The following is a 22,838-nucleotide window of genomic DNA, read 5'->3' as shown; positions in this document are numbered from 1 at the left end:
GTGAAGTTTGAGGGCCTTCAAAGAAAAGATGACAAACATCACAGCAAGGTAGAACTGCAGCCAGGAAGCAGTTTAATATTTTGACTTGAACCAGCTCGCAGTTCTGGCAGTTCCAAACTGGAGCCCGTGTTCATTAGCCCCCTGCTTTCTAACCGGTGCTGGCAACGGAGACCAAGGATGGTGTCAGAAATGGGATTAGCACAAGCGGAGGGGCTGCTTTCCTGGTAAGAGCACGGAGCAGAGCTGCAGCAACCCCAACAGTTGAGGGAGGAAAGACTGCAGATGGAGAAACACACTGAAAACCCACCCAGAAAAACTGGCCCTGAGTGGGGCTCCCCAGTCTCTGCTGAGCACCAGGTACCGCCAGGCGTCAGTAACAATCTGCACTTCTCAGCCCCGCAGCGGCGCCTGCAGTTACTCCCCTATTTCCAGCCGCACCTGGATGCAACCAGGAAAACAAGGAACTGCCCTTACGTACATGCAAACTTCCCATCAGCGCACATACAAACCCCCAACGCTCGCTGTTTTACAGCCCGAGACTGCTGATAACAAAGCTGTTCAGAGCTGTTTCGAGCGCTATTTCTAGGGGCACAACAGCCACCGCCCGCTCAGTAGGGTGTAGGTCAGTACCTGGCGTATGTTGCTCAACACGGACCGAACTGTTTGGTGTTTATCCCATCCTTCTCCTGCACACACAACATCCAGCACAGCAGAAACACAGCCCTCGTGCTGGCTAAATGGGGGTTTGTCGCCAGCTTCAGCCACCCAGTCCGTACGGGCCATCCAAAGCCCCTACAGAGAAGTTTTTTAGAGGTTATTTTAAAGGACAATTCATCCCATCTCTCTCTGGAGGGAACTCGGACACCTAGCTCAGACCAAAAGGTGGACATGGGGTGCCCCCCTCTCCATGCACATTGCCAAAGCACCAGGGGTTACTTTTTTCCTTCAAACCCTTATAGCAAACCAACCCAACAGAATAAACCCCTGTTGCAGAGACAGGCACGTAAAGCCAGGCAGAAGAGCAGGGCCTGAGTTAGTGGAAGTTTTCACTCCTCTCTCCCCTGACATCGCCACCTAAAGAAGAAGATGTTTCACCGGGACAGGGCAGCCCTAATGGCAGCTGCAGTAACAGGGGAAGGACGCGCTCTCTTCCTCCGTACAGCACGCGACAGGACAAAGGCTCTAAGCCAGGCCGGGCAGGCTCAGTCTCGCTTCAGAGGCTGCTCCCCGCCTGCAGCAGCGGGGCAGGCTGCAGCCCTGGTAAGGAGGGAGGCCTCCGCCAAGCCCCCTCCTCCAGCCGCGCCAGCTTACCCGGCGCTGCCTGTCAGAATTCCCCGATTGCTTCGCTTTCAGCCTAGAGACCTCCCGTCACTGCATCGCACCCTTCGGCAACACCCTTCAGCGAGCGCTCTCGTACTGCCTGCGAGCATTTTGAGGTCAATACAGCAGCCGAACCCAGTACTCTCCTCTTCTAACCTTTTGAGCTCTCTTTTGCCATCATCTCCAAGCAGAGCATCAGTTCTCCGACAGCCTTTGAACAACATAAATTGCTTGGCCAAAGCAAGGGCTGAAACAAGACCAGAGTAAAATGCCCTTCGTGAGGCTTTTTTGAAGGTGCAGACATTTCAAAAAGCAATCATAGCTCAGCTACACTATGACACGTACGTAAGAAAACTTAACTTCAGCAGTTTGGATTTGTGTTATTAATAGCCTCTGCCGTTTGAAGCCTGAGGAGGAAAACGCACCGTGATGACTTGTACCCTTACACCACATCACAGTTTCTATTGTGCAATCCTTCTGTTATTAAACAAAGCACTGGCACAGCTCTATCAGGTGATTTATGCAGGACTTCATGAAAAACAGGTGGAATGTTTTACGCAGATTACATCTCAGTGCTAAAAAAATACCTTCTAAATCTACTTTTCAGAGCGTATACAGAAGAATCACTAACTGTAAGCAAAGCCACATCTCGGATGAAGTACAGACCGCATTCTGCATCAACACCTTTCCCCACTGACGTGAAGCAGTCCTCATGCCTCAGAGGCCAGGCGTGCCGGTGCTGCTCCAGAGGGAATACTGCCTCTACCCAAAATGTGATGAAATTTCTGGAAGATGAGAAATGGACAAAAGTAAGATAAAGGCACTAAAACAAATGTTACTGCAGAGGTTTCACACAACACATGATGAATTCTGACCACCCCTCCAGCAGCACAACAGCTCACAGAGTCACACCAGCATTTGGTTACTTACGTAGTCAGAGGAGAACAGCCACCTTCTGATCTTCCAGCACTATTTCTTCCCACAGGATTCAGACATCCTTGAAGATTTCTTCATGCGGCTGGGGAGCCCTGCCTGTGTTTTTGCTTACCGTAGGATACTTGCTGACCACAGGGTGATACGGTAGTTGGATCAGATAGGTCTCTGTAATGAGGCTGTTACATACAGAAACCAAATTCAGTGGTAATTAAGACAGTAGTGCCTGGTCAGACACTGAACAGCAGCAGATTTAGGCACAATCCTAGATTCTTTCCACATTTTCGTCTTTTATGTGGCATATTCTAAATCTCATTCTCTACCACTAAATTCTCTTGCCCAAAATACTTATTTTCAGGAGCCCAATCTTTGTACTATATTCTTAAAAAATTAAATAATGGGGATCCCTAAGCAAAGGAGGACTCCAACCACAAGAAGGGATACAAACAGAAGACACTATACCTGAAGGATCAGCACGGGGACTCTCTAAAACAAGAGCATTACTAACAAAAGACACAGCAGTCAAACTCAACCCTTGGCCAACACCTTTGCAGCCAGCTTCCCTAATGAGAATTCAGCACTGACATTTAGGAAAAAAAGAAAAAAAACCTAAAAGACTAGATGGCACACACTTTCAGATGAGAAGCCCACCCCAGTGGAAGGCTTCCCCTTGCTGTCTCTTCTCTATCCAGTGGGAACTGGTGGTAGTGGGAAAGTTAGGGCAGCTCTCCTCAGCAGGCTGGCTCGCTATTAGCACCTTTGTTATCATCACGCCCTTCATGTTTTCAGAGCACTTTACAGACACGAGTAAAAGCCTGAAGGTCATTGCCAAAGCAAATCAGTTTGCTGTGGTGAATAGACGCAGATCCCTATGAATATGATGCTGTCAACCAAACATTGAGAAGCAAATAGCCAGAAAATGCGTGTAGCTGGATGCTTTAGCTTTATTTCTATCATCATTCCCTAGGCAGTCAGGGACCGAGAAGCCTTTGATGTCTCTTTGCAGCTCCAAACAAATGCCTGGCCATCCTCTCCTCCTTTGTAAGCAACAGTACTCATTTCCTTCCAGTTTGCACAACTACGACGTCCCAATTTTTAATTGAAGAAGGACAGTGTGTACAGGCAGTTCTCTCTGCTCCCTTTCCTGCAATTACAGGAAACTTTGCCTTCAAACATTCAGTGGCCACTCTGCATACTGCAAGCTGCTCTAGATATTCCTACAAGCTGTGTCCTGTTGAGAGCTCAATTTGTACTGAATGATCTAAAATTATCTTCTACCTCCGTAATAAAGATACGGTGCTGACATGACCATTGCTACAACAGAAGGAACAGCTGCACAGTAGCCACTGTATTTTAGAGACACATATGCCCCACGCGTATCCCCACATGGTCAAGATTCACTAATTATTATTATTATTATTAACCCTATTTATAGACTAGACCTAGGGCACAGCAAAATGCTTGCTACAGGGGGAAGCCTAGGATTCTTCTCACCAGACTGAACAATCTTAGAAGTTGGGAGCCTCATTGGATCTAGGGTCCTTCTGTAATCACTGGTTAAAAGATAGCGGCCTCTTGAGAAAGACTTGGCCCGTTCTGAAATAAATGGGATAATAAGCTGCTGCATTCGATAGCTCAGAGCCCTGTTTGAGGAGGACAGGCATCATTATATATAAACAAGTGCAATTGGGACATGACAGCAGTCACAGACTCCCCGTTTGATTCAGCAAATGTGCATATAAATTCAGCCTGCCGTCTTCAAAGGCCTACTATGTGCTGATTGCCAGGGCTGTGGCAGCATGGAAATACTCGATACCAGCAAGGCTGACAGGAAGGAAAAATAAAAGGGAACGATTCAGGTGAAACATGACACAAAACAACAGAAAACCCTTAGACGTAAGTGTAACCTTGTTGAAAGCATATACAAAAAGATATTCAGAGAAAACAACATCTCAAAGCATAATTACCCACTGAGTAGGCTATGAGCTCTTCAGAGAAGAGGCTACATTTTGTTATATACTTAGGTATCACTTAGCATACAAGAAATCTCGCTCCTGAATACTACTGCAATGCAAATTACAAACCTGCTCCGCTTATCAGAATTCTCCTGACTGGCTGCCTGGTTCCTGGGGAAGGAGCTGTTGGCCCTGGAGACAGAGCTTCAATCTTTTAACTAATCTAGGTTTGTCTTAGGATTTATATTTGATTCCACACTCATCTAAGTAAAGGAGCAATTAATTGGTGATATGCCATGCACGAACTGTAAAGAGAGAAACACAAGAATCAGATACTTAATTCTATGTTGGACAGGAAGATGGATACTTTCTGCATCCTTCACAAATAGGGTGATGAGTTTTTACAATTTTATAAGATACTTGAATGCAATCTTTCAAGGCCTTCCCTCACTGTGTTCAGTCAGACTTGGGCCAAAGTATAAAATGGTGTTAAATGTTAAACCTGTCATCCCTGTCCCCAGGAAACATTTGTTTCAGGATCCGGGCTTCTGCTATAGTCCCTTCTTGTTTTAAAAGCCACATAGCCACAGACCAGGTAAGTTAGACCGGACTTCAAGGTTCACACTTCCCTTACATCTCTGAACTACAGACACATTTTAAAGCACCTCAGCACCACCACAGACTTATGAATAAATCAAGATCTACTTTAATTTAAAACACAAGTGCAAAGGATTCACAACTGCAGACGAGCAGGATCGTTTGTTTCAAATTATAAATCTTTTCAAAGCCCTGCTCTTTTGTGTAAAAAAAAGCAGTATATCTGGAATACAGAAACATTTTACATCAAAAATTTTCCAGTGCAGCTAAGGAGGAGCTAAATGAATTCGTGTCAGCCAACTTCATCAGCCCCAAACTTAGACGTCCAGTCTAGGCAAACCACCCACGATCCCTCTACCGGCCACAGGCAGAGCGGTATCGAGAGACAGCGACTTCATCCTTCAGCAGGTGTCCGAGTATCGGAGATGAACCACCCTCTGGAGGTGTTCCTCTCACCTTGGTCTACAGAGCCAACCTATACGCTTCGCAGGCTGGGTGCCCACCATTTAGATGGCTGGCATCAGTGCAGATGAATTCCATCCCAAATTACTTCAAGTAATCAACTGTGGCTTCAATTTTGAAGCAGGATCTGTAACTGGAGTAAATAGCAGAGGATAGGGATTATTAACATCTTCTGAAGAAAATGCAATTATGAGGTTAGTTTCTGAGACAGTAGGACTGTCCCAAGAATAACTTAAATTCCAATAAATTTTTATCTGGCGTTTCAAAATAGGATCCCAGTTCCACATTTAAGATTATATTCTTGAGACCTCACAACAATACACACCATTACTGTACAGTGTTACATCCTGACCTAGAGTCCAATGACCTTGACTATCTCACTGATCAGAAAGTGTATCATACAAAATACCTAAATCTATTTTAAAATCACTGAAAGAGCTGTTTAGACAACCAGTAACTTTCCAAACGTATCAGCAAAGGGATGGTGGGGAAGGGCATGCCAATAACAAAACATACATCAGAAGTTTCTCTTCTCCTGATGTTCTGCAGTAGCCAGCAGAGGAGATAGAGGCTCCACAAACCGCCTCACACGAACACAAAAATCTCTCCTGGGAAATGCAGGACAGCTGAAACTTTTTCATTCAGTCTCCTAGAGCATCCCCAAGGTGCTACCCAACAACTGTCTCGGGGCAGCATTTCTCAGCCTCTCTTGGGAGAAAGGACTTGGAAAGGCAGGCGCCTGGAAACCAAGCCCGGGAACAAGCTTTCACAGACTCTCCATTCCAACCAGCAGTGGAGGTGTTGCATATTGTGCATTTTCAACCGCAAGACCCTGGTGGCAAGAACACCCGTCTTCACTGAGTCTGTTCTGAGGCCTGTATCCGAGGGTTTCCCCCTCCAAAAGTTTAAGATCATGAAATGGATTCAAGATTGACCACTAAACCATACATATTCCTCAGCAAAAGAGAAGCATGTTGATGCAAAAAAGCCATTTAGAAACAAATACATACATATCACATCCGCTCCCTAGGTAAATATGTACAGTTTTCTAGGTCCACATTTAACTGAAGGAAATTAAAATCATCTGTGAAAAAGTCTCAGAGGAAAAAATTGCCACGTCTTTGTGCATTGTTTGAGAGTTTAAAGGGGTCTGTGCCCCAAAATGTACATTTGAGTCAGCTCAAGACTCCAGTGTACAACTAAGGAAACAAAGATCACATTTCTAATCGGGAAATATCGTTCCAGTTCAGCAGTCAGCAGCCAAGGTTTGCAGGAACTTGCAGACATTCAGATACGCAACTTCAGACTCCGCTTTAAAATGCCATTCTTCGGAAGAAGCGATCCACAGGTCATGAAACACCTGCTTCATTCTTGAGACATACTTGGTCTTATTTGGATCTAGTATGTATTGATTGTCTTCAGCAAAAGAGAAGCCACAAAAGGCTGAGAATGCAAGGACAGTATTCACGTTCATCCTCTAAAAAGATCGCTGACAAGTTCCAAGCACCGTTCACAGGACGAAACTGCCTGGTCTCTTGATTTTTTTTTTTTTTTTTTTTTAATAAACGTTACTTTTTCCTAGCATTTCCCCTTATGTAAAGTCAGCAGGTAGAGGTACGCTTTCTGTATTGTTGGATAAGGGGAACCAGGCACTCCGGAAGTCCTGTCTGGAGCAAAAAGGGGTGATCCAGAAGTTCTTGTGCCGTTGCTCTTTCTAGCGGATCCCGTGTCAACATCCTTTCCAAGAAGTCTCTCAGAACTGGGGAGGTCTGTGAAAAAGCAACCAACCAAGTCAACCCCGTAACGAAACCAGGCAACAGTTCATGCGACAGCAGGTTGCTGAGGTAGGTTTGGTTAAAAAGGATCCTGCACATTTCAACTTTGTAACCCTGCTTTTGCACAGAAACGGAACATGAGAGAGCATGCTTTTGTGCTACAGTAGTAACTTTCTGTCACCGGTAGGCACATTTACACAGGTTGTTTTCTTTTTGATGGGGCACAGCAAATTAAGACAAGACTGCCTGCCATATCCTTTCATCTAAGTTAATTTTGCTTCCTATTTTGTTATTCAATCTTTTCTGCATTTCAGCTCAAAAATTCAACAGAATTCCTGCTACCCGAGGCACTTCACTTTGGGTGTGAAGGGTTGATCAATTCATTCTTTTACTGGCCACAGATTGTGGAAAAAGTAGTTAAATAAGATTCCCAAATAGGTTTTGAGAGTCTGGAAATCTGATGCTGCTGATACAAGAAGATGAAGAAACTGCAGAACAGTGTATCAAAAACCTAAATGACCTCAGCAGGTTTGTCCTTTGAAAGATGCGGAAAAGCCTGTTGAGTAGCCAGACCTAAGAACCGTTTAAAGCATCTCTTGCTGGTGGTAATCCTCTGCATCATTAAAACTGAATAAAAAATGAACTTGGTATACATTTATTTATTTTACTGCTGCTAATTACATCCATTTTGGACTGGGGGCATTTTCCCAGCTCTGGTTAACTTAGAAGTAGATCATGAAGTACTGTTCACACTGAGCTACTGCTTATTTCATGAGTGCATTGAACGACTTCACTGAGACTGCTGGAGGGAGAAGGCACAACGCAGCTAAGTACGGGTGCCAGGATCCAGCCTTTATCACTCTGCCCATAAATCTAGTTATGCTTCAGAAAAGCAGCAGAGGTGGCGTCCGTTTAACCTGTTGCACCCAGTGCTGCAGTAATTGACCCCAGCGAGCCGTGAACTGTAATCAGAATGGAGGGCTGGACCCACAGCAGGCGCTGAGCTCCACTCAGACAGCAGGGAGACGGCAGGATGGCCACTGGCCTGGCAATCCAGAGGTCTGCTGGAAGCCAGTTTGCTTCCCAGGACAAAGTGGAGCAGAGCAAGACTCTGGCTTTCACAGCTCGTGGTAGGGTCATCTCACCAAGCAAGGTGTGCGATCCAGACCAGAACTGGCTTTACACCGCCTAAGAAGTACAAGCACTGGGTCTAGAATGTGACCTTGAAATTTTAATTAGTGTTGCAAAGGCAAAGAGGAAAGAGCAGCTGTTGATGTTTGAGTGTATGCTGTTAGTTCAGCAGGCTACTCTGTTAAATAATTCAGCTTTAGCAGCTGCAGATATTCTGATTAATTGGAAAGGCCGGATAGCTCAGAATGCTGCAGAAGCTATTTGATCTCAGAGGCTTGGACTGAAATGAAAGGAGGACCGCTCTAAGTGGTGACTAAAAGGTAATCACGGTATTTCTTATGTCACTGCTACTTTTTCATAAGAAACTATGAAGCTGATTTCATCTTCAAAGCAGCTGCAGCGTCTCCATGAGCTACTGTCTGCACTGAGCTCTCCTGCTCTGGCCATAATGCAGTCTTTGCAGTCCTGAAAACGGCGAAGCCAGAAGCTGTCAGGAGGATCCTCCTATTTGCTTCCCAAGAAGATGAGCTACTCTGTCGACATCAGCAAGATATTAACTGTCAGGTCCACCTGAAGCAGCTGTGATTCACATTATCAGGTTTATGCCCAAGTGACCTTACATCATTAGGGCTATTTCCCACACTAGCCACTAGCTGTCAGCAGCAGCTTGCATCCACTGAGGCACCGGGGCCAAAGAAGTTCCCCAGGAAACATGTCCTAGCAAGATCACTTTCACAGCCAGCTTTACTGGGAACGGCTGATACGGATGTTTCCCCACGATAATCATCAGGTTTACGAGTGTTTGCCAGTATGCTCACCCTGTGGAAGTTTTTCAGTTTGGGAGGAGGACTGTCACGGAGTCTCTTCATTGCCTGGACTGGAGAATCACTAAAATAGGGGGGTTCTCCATCCACCATCTCTATCACCATGATCCCCAGAGACCAGATATCCACCTGTGGGAGCCAATGTCACATCAATACACACAGTTCAGAGCAACAGGTCCTTGCTTTGCTGCTTTCACAAAGACTACAACACCCCACCCATGACAAACGTTGCCGAGAGAGTAAAACATTAACCCACTGGATGCTATTGGACTCCTTACCGCGGTTTAACAAAGACAGCTTTCCACCTAGGACTGAGCCACGCTGCTGTTGCAACATGCAAAGGTCTGCAAGTAACTACCAACCAACCAGGTGTAGCACAAGCAAACAAAACTCATCAGTCTGCTGCCACCTGCACATAACTTCAGAGCTCCCATCTGTGCTCCTCTCCTCCCTTCCCTTTACGGCACAGATCCATATCATGTCACAGGCTGCTCCTTGCTAACATCTGTCCACACCACAGCAGATACAAGCCTATGCCAAGCTTCAGTATAAAAATAGAGTAAGTTTACACCTTGTTCCCGGAAGCAGAACAACCTGTTTTTCTACTGGTTTAGGAAATACTGATATCATCACAATCAAATCTGTAGTCATAGTTGTATTTATATTTTAAATAGACTCTAGAGGCTCTTCCTAGAAAAGCCAATAGTTATTTTCTTGTGACACTTCAGAATATTACTTGCTACCTCTCCTGATATTAGGGAAGTGGTCCCTTACCTCGGTAGTGTATGGTATCCTTGCGATAACTTCTGGAGCCATCCAGTAGGGAGTACCTACTAGGGACTTTCTTTTAGGTACATCTTTACTGATCTGAGCACAGAAGCCAAAATCTGAGAGTTTGACCTGTACAAAGAGAAAAGCAACCAACCTTAAAAATAATTTTTAAACAACATGGAGGGAAACACCAAAGACAAGGAAGACAAAGGGAGTAAGAGGACAAGGTACAAAGAAGAGATTGTGAACAGAAAAGAAATAAGGAGACAGACTAAGGCTACAGCAGCAGAAGACAATTTGGCTGAGGAAACATACCCTTCCATCCAGTGTCAAGAGAATGGAGTCGCTCTTAATGTCTCGGTGAATGACTCCCTGAGAGTGAAGGTATGACAGAGCCTGCAGCACTGATTCACACACTGTTGCAATCTGCTCTTCATTTAGCCTGAAATTAAAGACACAGGAATTTAACTGCATTGTACTGAGCAGTGGATAGTACTCATTCACAGGTCCTCTTCAAAGGCACAGCGCAATTTTGAAGTTGAACTGCAGCTACACATTTTGGTTCCCCATGACCATTACTATCTCTCTTTTACTGTTCTTCTATGACTGTCTTCTGCTGTTGAAAACATTTTTTCCTTGATGGTTAGCAATTTTAAGTTTTCATAAGTCTAACACAGAGAAATTGCGTTTTAAATCTTTATCTAAATTCATTCTGCAAGATGCTGTTTCAAGCAATTCTGATAGGCAAGACTGCTTCTTCATGCCAAGGTGCCACAGTAACTGTTGAGACAGCTTTTTTTTAAGCAAATATAGTAAAGCTATTGTTCACAAGGCATAATGTGCAACTTCAGCCAGAAAGCATCTAAACACATAATTCTATAGAGAATATAGGGATCCTCTACAGGTTTAATGCAGCTGGACACTTTGGATGCTCTTATACCTAACCAAAGGTAGCACAGGTTACAAGCAGGGAAGACACTCCTGAATTTTAGCAGTTTCTCTGTTAGCACACTGAGTATGAGCACCAAGAATCATAGAACCTTATCTTTAGAAGCTCTTGCTGTTTGGAATACCAACACAAGAACCTTCATGATCAAGTATAAGTGAAAATGGTAGAAATGAAAATTATCTCTTGTAACTGGGGACAGTGACAGCGTTCTCTGAACATTTATACTGAGCAGTGCTAGAAGTTAAGTATTTCAAAGAATAGCTGAAGTACCCAATTTGAGTACTTTTGATTCTCAGCCTGTCTCTAGCAGTTGTTTCAAACAACTCTCAGTTGAGGACATAGAAATGATACCTCCTCAAATCCAGGTCTGCAAGTAAGACTGAGGAGAAGAGAGCGCTCATGAGGCAGAACTGTGCAGAGCACACCACTACCTTATAAATACATAAGAGCAATTTCTACACATTCATGAAGGAGGTTGCACCATCAGCTGAGAAATTTATACTTCTATTGCTTGTTTGGTATTCCATATCTCACTCACCAAACGGACCATCTGACCAGGACGCCGCGTGTTGTGGCTGCACTGTGCCATGCTGGTGGCAAATATAGCTGAAGGATGGCAGAGGGCTGCTTTTGCCATTATGATTTTACCTCTAACGGGAGACGGACTTCTCCAATACAGAACCTAACCTATTTAGAAACAGTGCTTTTCATTTCATACTGCTTGAGCTATAAGAAAAGCTGATACACTTCTGAGCTCTAACAAGAGGTATACTTTCAGCTTGTCACGTACGGAATTTGGTTTCAGTCAAGTGACTGCATAGTGTAAAACCGATTACTAGAGGATTAGCTCACTCCTGGAGATGCAAATCAGTTATCACCTTCAGCAAACGTTTAATGAGTGGTATGAGGGTATTTTCCTCCCTGTGAAAAACTGATAAAGGCTTGCAGCTTACTTTTGATAAATGTTATGGTTATAACAGATCCTGTTTCCACTATGTGGAAAAACAAGCATTCATTAAAAGGTTCAAAGGAAGGCTTCGTAAAATAACTCAAATCTAGGCTGAGGTCCCACAATGGAATTCAGTTTCACTGGTGGATATAAACTACACAGGCCCTTCATAAACCTCTTCAGAATATTTTTTTTTATCTGTAGTTCTATTGGTTCTAATACCCGCTAAGAGCTACAGGAGTTTCAACTGGCTCTGCAATGCCATAACTCAGCACTCTTCAGGGCTTTTTCCTGTCCAGGAGCAGGCACACGACTTACAGTGAAACCTTGGTTCTCAGACCCCGAGATGCGCCTCCGAACTCAAGGCTGGAGGGCCTGGCCATCGAAGTGTCTCCAAGACACTCCTTACAGGTGGGGCTGTAGAGGCCTCAAAGGACAACGTGCTTTTTTATGCCTCCCAAACACATCACAGATGCAAATCCGAAACAGAGAATCCGACAGAGCAAGATATATGCCTTAAATCCACCACAGGATCAGTAAAGGCTAGTCAAAGCGTGTAAGTGAATTAAAGGCATACTCTGATTAAAAAAAGTAAATACAATTAGCGTTAGCAATACTGCCTAATTGCAATCCAATTAAGATTCTGAATCTTCAAGAAAGGAAAGCTCATCCTACAGACTTCTTGGTCAGCCTTCTCATTGGCGTTCCCTGCACCAGCTTACAGGACTGCTCGGAAGCAGGAGGGTGCTCCAGGGTCATGGGTAAGACACAATCATCATAACTGCATCTCCAGAACACCTCGTGAGTGGGACTCTAGAGGCCATTTGAGAACAATGTCTTTGCCCTACAGGAATGCTTTGGTCATTAATTAATATGAAGTGGTGTGGATAAGAAAACAAATTTAGGAGAGTGTCCAGTAGTTGCTATCTTTAGGCAATGAAATTTGGGAAGGAGTCCAGGTCTCAAGGCTCTGCTGCACTTCTCCAGAGGAGTTAGCCACAAATTCAACCTCACTAAGGTTGTACCACTGAAAACTATTTCTGCATGCTCTTTAATACTTATTCAATGAGCTTCCAGGCCAGAATACAACAGATACAGTAAACAATACTTTTCACGAGCACTGTGTTTTACAGGGAAGGTCATCAAGTAGATGAATAGTGGGTATCTAAAGGGATCAATACCGTAAATGAGGTCCCTTCTACATTATTAGAAGTACTATCAGAAGTAATATCGCATACTTCAAATGGATGACTGTTATAAATTGTAATAGTTTCAGGGCACTGCAATCGCAAGATCTCTGAGGGAAACTATTCTTCCCAGAAATCTCCACTTTGCTGCTCTTGCCTGTCGGGTGGGAACACAAGCGTTGATGTTTCGGGTTTTGCTTCGTACCTGATCTGAGACACAATGTCTGTGAGGGCTCCTCCCTGCAGGAACTCCATCAGCACCCAGAGCTCCTCTCCCACTAGGTAGCTCTTGTACATCTCCACTACGTTGACATGTTGATAGTCCCTCATTATCACCACCTGTAAAAACACAGTGGACAACTGACTAACAACAATTGTCTCCTAACAAAAATCTCTAAAATCAAAATCACTAACACTTAATCTCATCGAACAAAGCAAGCATGCACAACCCTATGAGTACAACGCAGTAGCCTCCATCCCCCCAGTCATTCTTCTTCTTGGTACTGGCATAATTCTATTAAAAGGAAGACGTCTCCTGCTCTTCCCTTCTTTTTACCACACCGACTGTTACCATGGCTTTATGGTGCAGAGCAGAACCCCACCTCTCGTCACCATACTCGCCTCATTAAAAAGGAGCTCGCGGCGCTGCTGCTTTCTCAGATCCATCATTTTCACTGCCACCTGCCGCCCCGAGTGCTTCTCTCGCGCGATACAGACGATACCTGTGGACCCTTCACCAATCTTCACATAATTCTCCAGCAACGTCCGGGGATCCCCCGGGTCTACCACCATCCTAAGGGCAGCTTTGAACTGCTCATGAGTCACAACGACCGGGTCCTCACTGGCCAGCTGCCCTTTCACAGAAGAGTCCTGGGGAAGGTGAAGGTTGCTGGAACTCGTCTGAGTCTGCCGGTTCCTGGGAGACCCTGCGGGCGACGGCCTGCCTTGTGGCAGTGCAACTGCCTTCTCCGCTGTTGGCGACTTCTGGGGGGTCCCCGCTTCTGAGATCATCCTGGGGAAGTCGGATGCAGGCTGATCTGATGGAAGAGACTGGGCTTTGGCTGCGGGGCTGCGTGGTGAACCCCACTGTTGGGGCCTGAAGAAAGCATTAGGCTTAGAGAAGAACAAATATGAACGGGGAAGAAAGAAAAAGTGATGGTTAGATTAACGAGAAGAAAGAAGTGTCAGGGATCAGTTGCGTGTTATGCCACTCTGGCCTAGTACGTTTGTAGCAGGCTGGAGTCAAGAGCGCTAGGTTCTTGTCTCCTGCCCAACACGTGCTGCATGACTAGGGGAAGCCCCATGGACGCAGATTTTCAAGAATCAGTTACAGGATGGGTGCTACACTTTAAGGACCTTTTAAAGCACATGCTTTAAAAAAAAGAAAAAAACACCACCAAAAAACAAAACCCACAGGAAAAAACCAGCTGCTAAAAAGCATTCCAACCTTGCCACCAAAACTCAGGGGCAACCTGTGTTGCAGTGAATTTTAAAATCCTTTATCCCTCTGTGCCTCTGATCTTCCTATATATAAAAGGAAAGAGGATTCATGCCAAAGCTGTAAATCACTTTGATGTCTTGGCCTAATTCCCTTTGGGTAATTACACTCTGCCTACTGAAAACTCTCCCTGCGCTCTCCACTGGTACCTGCAGAGCATTCCTGTCGATCAGACACAGAATCAGCAACCTGTTTTGGGAAAAGCACCGTGAACCAGGATGGCTGCGGGAGGCCAGCGTGACACTTCGGCTACACCGAGCCACTGCCGCTTGCCATCTTACTGGCTCAAAAGTGACCTACAATGAATTTGGATTAGCAGTGCTCTTTCCCGAAGCACTCGAGGCTTTCGGAGACCTCCCACTCAAGCACCAAGCAGGCCCAACCCTGTTTAGTTTATGAGATCTGGTAAGATCACAGCCTGCAGCAATGTGGCTTCGGGATACGCATTCCCATGCTAGCACTACGCATGGGTCTCCCAAGAAGGAAAGATCTTGAAGTGCTAATACTCACCCTGGAAATGTTGACTAATTAAAATTCAACAACATCCAGCAGGTTAGGTATAAAATTCATTATGTACTTAGTTATATGTAAAATAATAGTGGATCTGACGAAGTAGCAACTTCAGAAAGAGCAAGCCAATCATTTATATTATAGGGCAAAATAAAAACTTCAAAGCAACAAGCTGCTTCTCTCTCACAGTTCAGACAGATTATTAATAAAGTTAATAATATGGGTATGAGAACCAAAAACTGCCAATAGAGACATTTTTAAAAGAGAACTCATTTTCTCTGTCTCAGACAGAAAATAATTGTATAGAATTTAATTCTATGCACTTTGGTTTTGAACCAAGGATTTTTCTCAACAGTAAAATCTGCATAAGCCTAACACACATACAGCTCGTTTTCACACACACATAGGGCCCAAAAGCATGACTTGTAGCTCCTGGCACCGGGGTGCAGGAGTGCGCAAACACAAACTGCCTGTCAGAAGTTACTTCCTCCTCATCTACCAGCTCCACCCCTGCAGTCCTGCAGAGGCATGCTCATGGCAGAGAAGTATTTATTTCCCAACTCTTGTTTTGTCTCAGGAGAGGGGGGAAAAAAAAAAGGTTTTATATAACCTAGAGCATGCAAAAGGGCATGCAAGCTCACACATGTTTATCTAACCACACGTAAGTATTATTTCCTGCTCCTGTAATTTGACAGCCCCTATATACACGTTTTCAGTCTCTGGACATTTTGAGATGTCACTGGTTCTCCCACTCCTTCCCCCCCATATTAGATTGAAAGGAAAGAGCACTGGACCTTCCCACGGCGACTACAGGCAGCTTGTCAAGGCACCCACCTCCCCATTTTCCGCCAGTTATATCCCCTTTCCATTTCACCTGCAATTATGCATTTCTTACACATCACAATTACACATCGTCATCTCCATTTGGGAGGCAGAGGAAGGTTTTAATCATTGGAGGCTGTTAGGAACAGCTTAGATAAACAACTGCCAGCAATCCTTCGCTGGAGCAGGGAGACAGACTGGGTAACCTCAAGGTCTTTCCTACTGCCCTCCTCTCACAAGCAGCTCCCAAGCACACCATGCGCACGCGCCGTTTGACTGGTACCCTCTGCTCCTCCTTCTGAAAGCGCTGCGGCACGGCAAAGACACTCTTGCTAGGGAAGAAAGAAGTGCCCAGTTCTCCTACGCGCTTAGGGACAGGCCTCCGCCAGTATAGACCAGCCCAAAGTCGGAGAGGGCAGTAAGTGCGGTCTGTGCACTCCATTAAAATCCCACTCCCTCGGAAAGGGAATCTGCAGGGAGAGGGCTGCATCTGAAAGCCTTCAGCCTGATCCTTATGCAAACTCCAACAAGCCGGGTCGGAGAGAGCCCCACCCTGCAACACAGAACTGTCGGTTTTGTCGGGCCAGCGGTTCCCGTCATCTTCCTCCGAGTTCAAGGACTCCACGCCTGCTAGAAATCAGCCTGGCCTCGCACCAGCCCAGCGCCGCCTTCGAAACCAGCCAGCAGCTGCGCGAGGTCGAGTGCTGGGTTAGCCTGGGATGAACTGGAAGAGCGGCCTGAAGGGCTGCATCTCCTATCCAGTAACAGGAACCAGAGTTTTTCTCCCAGTTTAGTAAGAAGTGAGTCATTCACTCAGGACAGCTTTCCTGGGGGAGATGGAGCTGTGAGCTGTCCCATCCTCACCAAAAACCAACAGTCAGATTTCCTGTTTGACAGTACTGTGGGTGCTGATGGAAACGTTCCTATTGTAGGCAGGTTGGCAGATACAGCTATAACCAACAAGCTCTCCTGAGGTAGTTCTATTTTGCACAGGCAAAAGAATACATTACTAATGTAAATTACGGCAATTTCCCAAATGGCAAAAGCACATTTATGCTAGTATAACGGCATTTAAGTTATGCCTTTACTACTACAGAAGGGCAAAAATGAGTAAGTCCCCTACCTCCTTCCCAGCCTACACTCCTGCAAGCACAGCTCCGCTAACAAGCCCTTCTCATGGAGATCTGGCTGCCATTTTGAGCTATGCCTGGCAGTATGTTCTGTGAAGCTTAGGCAGACTACACGTTTCCCCTGTCCAGGACTATTCTGATTCCAGCACTAATCATAACAGTAACAGATGGTTGCATGATGTTTGCAATTAAATTTGTTCAGCTGTGTGAGTAACCTCTGGAACTGTAACATCAACATTGCACTCGCTCAAAAATACTGAATAACGATACCTTTATCTGCAGGGAAGGGCCTGACTTGTTTGAGCCGCCGGAGGAGGGGAACACGCTGCGTAACAGCCTCCTCTTCAAGCTGTTCTCCCTCGATTTGGAGCTAGGGCTGCCCTCCCCTGAGGGCCTGGAGTTTGCTTGTCCGACGAGACAAGGCTGAGGCCAGCACTCTTCTGAGCTCTTTTTTCCCGTCTTCTGGCTCTCCCCCGGTGCAGTCGGCATATGCTGCAAACCAGAGGCTCGCTGGAGGCAGCTGCCGTCAGCGCCCTGGAACTCCGAAGGCCCGAGGGACTGTGCTTTCGTTACCATACCATTGGGATGAGACTGTCCTTCCAGTCGGGGTTTATAGTCCGGCCACATAGTCTGCCGCCGGGTCACCTTGGTCCCACCGTTGCAATTGAGGTAGTTTCCATATTTGTCTGCCCAGTCTGCTTCAGGACTCTGAAGGTACATGTCTGGGGGTCTGTCTTCCCCCAGGAGCCCAAGGGACTGAGCTCTCCTCCTGCTGGTGGGGCTCCTTCCCCTTAGGGTGTTCGAACTGATGGCAGAAAGCTTCTGGATGTCGTTGAGTATCCCGGAGATATAGCCTTCCACTTCCACAGTGCTGCCTCTCACCACGGTCTGGGGAACATAGGGAAGGGGTGAAAAAGTTAGAGTTGTAAAAACTGAGGCTCAGTTTATCTTGACAAAGGTTAGATTTTGTCTGTCTGGCCAAAGATTACTCAGGGAATTTAGGAAAAAAGAGAAATGTTTCTTTCCGTGGTTTTTTTATTGTCCTTTACTGAAGGGGAAAAAAAAAAAAGGGATCATTGGGTTACATCCTTCTGTCGGAGGCAGCAGTGCTTTCAGCCAGAACAGTGAATTCTGCTGCTGCCCTCACATTCTGAATTACAACTTTAGAGCAAAACTGGGATGTTTTTAGCACTCCTGACTCTCTTGTGCTGAAATTGTGCTACACTACATCACTAACCTAGGCTCCTAAGAGTATTAGTTCTCAGAAGTTACAGCATGCCCTAAGCTCTATCTGCAAAAATCACCTTGCTACTCTGATACAAGGTTCATCTCTCCCCTGTAGACTCTCAATAGGCTGTAATCAGCCTCCCTTAGTCTGGTTTTTGCTAATGCATCTTAACCCTGACCAGTAAAGACCACACTTGTTCCAACACTGCATCCCTCCTCTGTTCTGCCAAGCTATTATAATTAAAAATTATGAACAAAGGGTCACAACAGCTCACAACTGCCTTGTAAGCAAACAATGAAGAACAAGGCTTCCATCCAAACAAGCAGGACACTTGAAGCTGTCGTTATATTATGTAGTGCTCTACCATATTATGTAGTGCTCTACCTTGTTTATTCTGGAACAAAAAGCTTATAGAAGTTTTTTTAGTGCTGGGAAACAGAATGTTTCATTTCTTCACAGAAATTCCCAGCATAGGATCACTCCTACACTTTCATGAATCTCTGCCTGAGGAAAATCCTTCCCTGGAGTGATGGCAATCTCCTGTTTGCTAACTGAACTCCAGCAATCTTCTAAAGATGCTGAATTAATTACACCGAGCCTAATATTTAGCTGGTGCAAAACAGCGGCTCCAAGTAATTTCAACAGAATGCCACCAACGTGCACAAAATGAGCACCCGGTTTGCTCAGCGTCTGAGAGTGAAAGGCAGAATAGAAGATTTTGTCAAACAAAGTGAAGAAAGGACAATCTGATCATACCATTGCATGCCTGCATCACCTGCAGCAGGAAATTCTGCTTCTCAGTCCTACTGTAGTGATACACCTCCTTCACACATACATGCATTTCCCTCCGTGGCCCCAGCTGCTGTCAAGTAAACAACACGCTGAGGACACTAACTCCTCAAACTGTTTCCATCACTTTTGCACCAAGCTCGACAGGGAAAAAAATACCAAAAGTAAATGGTTGGAAACCCAGCCTCTGAAATCTGTCAGTGGGGTGGGAAGAGTCTTCTGTCCATTCTAATTGATCCATTAGAAATGCCAGACATACCAGCACTCAGTTAAGAGCACTAGTTCATAAATGAGTCTGAGCAGGGACAGATGTAATATGCACAGCCCCCAGTCACAGAGGACGCAGCAGGATGCCTCCACACCCTTGCTCATCCTTGCACAGGCAGATGGGAGAGAAAGAGGCCCTTCTCCAATGCTCGCTGATGGTTCAATGTTTCCACAAACTGGCAAAAAGAATAACTCAAAATAAAGTTGGAAGAAATCTCAAGAGGCCAGCTAGTCCAAAGTAGATGGACAAAAGTCATTCCAGAAAGACTTGTGTCTAATATGTTCTCAGAATAAGAAATCTCCAAGAACAGATGCTATGGCCTATCTAGAAAATCCATTCCAGTGCTCACCTCACCTCCTAGTTAAACACTTCCTAAAATTAGGCTCAAGTCACTCCTGTTGTCCTTCTAGTCCATTAAGTCAGTCCTATCCCCAGTGGACAGAGAAGATGGGAGTTAGCTGTACTTTGCAGTTGTGTTTAAAGACTGCATCAGATTAATGAAGAAACATCCAAATTTGAGCCAAATCTATATGGAGTGCTCTTACAAAGATCAGACCTTACTGACCAAAATTTAGAAATTACAATTTTAAAAAGAAAAGCGACCCTTTACAAGCTACACACAGTACATGTCAAAAAAAGGAAAAACTGTGATAGTTGAATCCAGGACTCTATGTATGAGGGCTTGGCATAATAGGGCCAATTAGCACTTAAAAAAAAAAAAATCTTACTATTGATTGGTATCATTGAACAGGAATTTGTTCAAATGAAGTTTACCAGAAAGAATCAAATATGTGATGCAGTCTAAGAGAGTATTTGCACTTGGATTTACTGTGGCAAAAAACAAACAGTATTAGTTTAAGATTCTTCTCTAGTTTTTAAAGACTATTGGATATTCTATCCTTGTTCTCTTGAAGGTTTGCACCTCCTTTCAGCTTTTACCATCTACAGGTTTAATAAGTCATAGATGAAAGTACTGATCAGTACGAGGGCTCAGGACAAACTCCAGTAAGTCTCTTCATGCACATTTCTATTTTGACAGTGATGCCTCATGCTATTCTTTTAAGTATACTTTTCCTAATACTTGAGAAAACTTGCTCAGTTTGCTCTGGGAATGCCATAGGTACAGTGTCAAGAGCCTAACTGAAGTCAAGATATAGGAGAGAGCTATCATTTCTCCCTGACCCAAAGCCCGATACCCTGTGATTGACAGAAATTGGGTTGCTTGACATGATTTGTTCTTGATAAATCCATGCTGCCTGCTAGCTATTACCCTGCTATCTCCTAGGAAGTGGTTGCAAATAGATTACTTGCTTATTTGTTCCAGTCTTTTTCTGGGAATTGAAATTATTCTGACTGATCTGCAGTTCCTTGAATTTCATTAGGCCCAGCTGACTTGAAAATATGTAACTTATCTAAGAGGTCTCATTTCTGTTCATGTTCTTTTCTTATTCTAGCCTGCGTTCTTATCCCTTCATGCTCCTGTTAATTGTGTTAGCCCACTGATCATAGTTAACCTTTTCAATAAAGAGTGAAGAAAAACCATTAAGCATTTAAGAATTCTGTGTCATCTGTTATTAACTTTCTTCCACAATGAGCAGTGAAGAAATTCTTTCCTTCATCCTCCTCCTCCTCCTCAGTGTACTTACGATGTCTCCTTAGTGCCCTTTATGTTCTTTGAGAATAACATCTCTTTTTGTGCCTTGGCCTTCCAGTTTTGTTCCTACATAAATTTCTTTTCTATTTGCCCTTTATAACTTGACCTAGTTTCCACCCTTCTGAGCAATCCTCCTGCAGTTTAAGCTCATTAGAGAGCTCCTGATCTAACCAAGTTGGTCTCTTATTACACATTTTATCTCTTCTCTGGATTGTGGTCCTACCTCCTACTACGTTTTGAACCTCAAAGCACATTCAGGACACCATAAAACAGAAGCCAATACCTCCTCCCTTTTTCTTTTACCTGTTCTTCCTGAGCAAGTTCTTCCTTTCTAAATCAGCATTCTGCTTAAAGATCCTGATGTGCCATTTAAATTACAGATTTGATTTTGCATTAATACTTGCATTATACTAAAATGTAGTCCCATTTAGTCCCCATATGAAGCATCTGTATGCAAAAAGCTAAATATATTCATCAGATAGACAACTATTTTCTTTTATGTCGCTCCTAAAATCCAAGTAGTAACATCTCTATTTTACAACTTACCTTTCAGTTTTTAGGCCCCTGTAGGGTTTTTTTAACTGGGAACAAAAACTTCCCACAAGCTAGCCAGACTTTAAACACAATAATTCTGTCACCATCTTTCACTTCCTTTCCCAAGAGGTCGTCATGATCTGCCTCTTTTCACACAGCAGGTCCCTGCAGTCGCTTACGAACACAGTCTCCAGAGGCCGTTATCAACAGCCCTCCAAGCCAGACAGCCGTCTAAATTCACCCATCTACGAAGATCAGTAACTTGTTTCTCCTTGCTTTAAGGACATTCTCCTGTTTACTATCTCCCACTTTCTGTTAAACTGCTGCCTTATAAACCCTTTTAGCCTCAACCCTCGTTCAGTCCTGCTCCCTGTTGTCGCTCATGCACTTAGCTATCCGTGAAGAGTAAGCTAGTGCTACCCCGCTCTCTCCCACTCAGGCTGCCCTGTCAACTTAATTACCAGCCAAATTTGCTCACCCACAAGAATGACAAACTTGCTAAAACAGGTCTCTCCACAAATTCTCCTCTTTGCTTCCCTGCACAATAGCTGAACACATCCTAGGCGCTGTCAGCTACCACGGGAGCTTTCACACGTCCCTATTATAGTGACCGGCAGCCAGCTGGTTATTTGAACAGTGACACTACTGCAGTTGAGGGTACTACCGCCCTTATTTCCGATGAAGTTACTATCGCCTCAGAGAAGACAGTGTTATCAACGCCCAGACCCTGCTATCCACTGCATCCTTTACAGATCCCACCCTTAGCCCCATTTAAATATATATGGGGCAATGGAAACATTGCCTCAACTTGGGCTTCCCCAAGAAACAGGAAAGCCCAGGGGACAGGAAAGAATAGTCTTCCTCTCTTACCTTCATAGGCTGGAGTTGCATCCTGGTGATCCTTGAAGGGTCTACCACAGGCTTGGGGCGCCTCAGCGTGTCTAGAATATTCTGCCATTGAGGCGGCAGGCCCACGAATTTGCCCTCCTTTGGGTCAAATGAAGTGTGGACACGGTGCTCAAAGTTCTGCGGAGCCGAGATCTCCGGGCGTTTCTTCTTCTTCTTGCGGAACATGATGCCTGAATCAGAGAAGGCAATGCCATCAGTGCTCTTGCATGTCTAGGTCCGATATGCCCAATCAGTAATATCACATGTCAATTATATTAGTTAATTACATTGTATTAAGAACATTCTCCAGTGACAAGCACTTTAACAACAGAGCCGACGTGACCATCTGCTTTTACAGACAAGGAAGTAGAGGCAACGAGAGCAACGACTTGCTCAAGACCACCTAGCAGGTCAGTGGCTGAGCTAGGATTTCTCGTGGCCTTTTTAGTGCTCTGCCCACTGTGAAACAGTGCTCCTGTTTCAGAAAAGAAACAGACACCTCTTAGTCTATAGCTGAACTCCTACCACTCGGCTTCCTTTATTTCTACAAATTCATATTGCCCGATATAAACATTTTAAATATACATAAGAGAAACATATTTTACAGGCTTATACCTAGGTTAAATGGCTTTGGAGTCCAGCCTGTTAGACAGTGTTGATTCCA

General features: G+C 44.8%; 2 protein-coding genes across 2 annotated transcripts in view; one reads left to right on the top strand and one right to left on the bottom strand.

Annotated features, from left to right (window-relative positions):
• The window catches only part of PLCB2 (phospholipase C beta 2), a 52,624-nt gene extending 50,327 nt beyond the window's left edge, over nt 1–2,297 (top strand). Inside the window, exon 32 of the mRNA XM_075163610.1 lies at nt 1,928–2,297. Within this exon, the coding sequence (XP_075019711.1) occupies nt 1,928–2,017 (90 nt within the window). The 3' untranslated portion in view covers nt 2,018–2,297. The remainder of the gene's footprint in view (nt 1–1,927) is intronic.
• A 4,530-nt stretch (nt 2,298–6,827) lies between these two features.
• On the bottom strand, nt 6,828–22,360 carry PAK6 (p21 (RAC1) activated kinase 6). Its single transcript, XM_075163617.1, has 8 exons — nt 22,157–22,360; nt 17,084–17,701; nt 13,475–13,966; nt 13,059–13,192; nt 10,084–10,210; nt 9,772–9,897; nt 8,992–9,126; nt 6,828–7,036 (listed from the first exon to the last, which is right to left on the bottom strand). Exons 1-8 carry the CDS (start codon nt 22,358–22,360, stop codon nt 6,869–6,871), a joined length of 2,004 nt encoding a protein of 667 aa, XP_075019718.1. The 3' UTR covers nt 6,828–6,868.
• Nucleotides 22,361–22,838: the final 478 nt, after the last annotated feature.

The sequence above is a fragment of the Calonectris borealis genome, chromosome 14 (genome assembly GCF_964195595.1).
Source record: "Calonectris borealis chromosome 14, bCalBor7.hap1.2, whole genome shotgun sequence".
Lineage (NCBI taxonomy): Eukaryota > Metazoa > Chordata > Aves > Procellariiformes > Procellariidae > Calonectris > Calonectris borealis.
This window is presented reverse-complemented; position numbering and strand designations above follow the sequence as displayed.

Bases quoted from the DNA above. Each gene is read 5' to 3' on its own strand.
- PAK6 (XM_075163617.1), bottom strand. From the start codon at position 22,360: ATGTTCCGCAAGAAGAAGAAGAAACGCCCGGAGATCTCGGCTCCGCAG. The intron at 17,702-22,156 runs GTAAGAGAGGAA...TATGTTCCCCAG, and splicing joins TGCAACTCCAGCCTATGAAG to ACCGTGGTGAGAGGCAGCAC. The intron at 9,898-10,083 runs GTATGTTTCCTC...CTCTTTGTACAG, and splicing joins TCTTGACACTGGATGGAAGG to GTCAAACTCTCAGATTTTGG.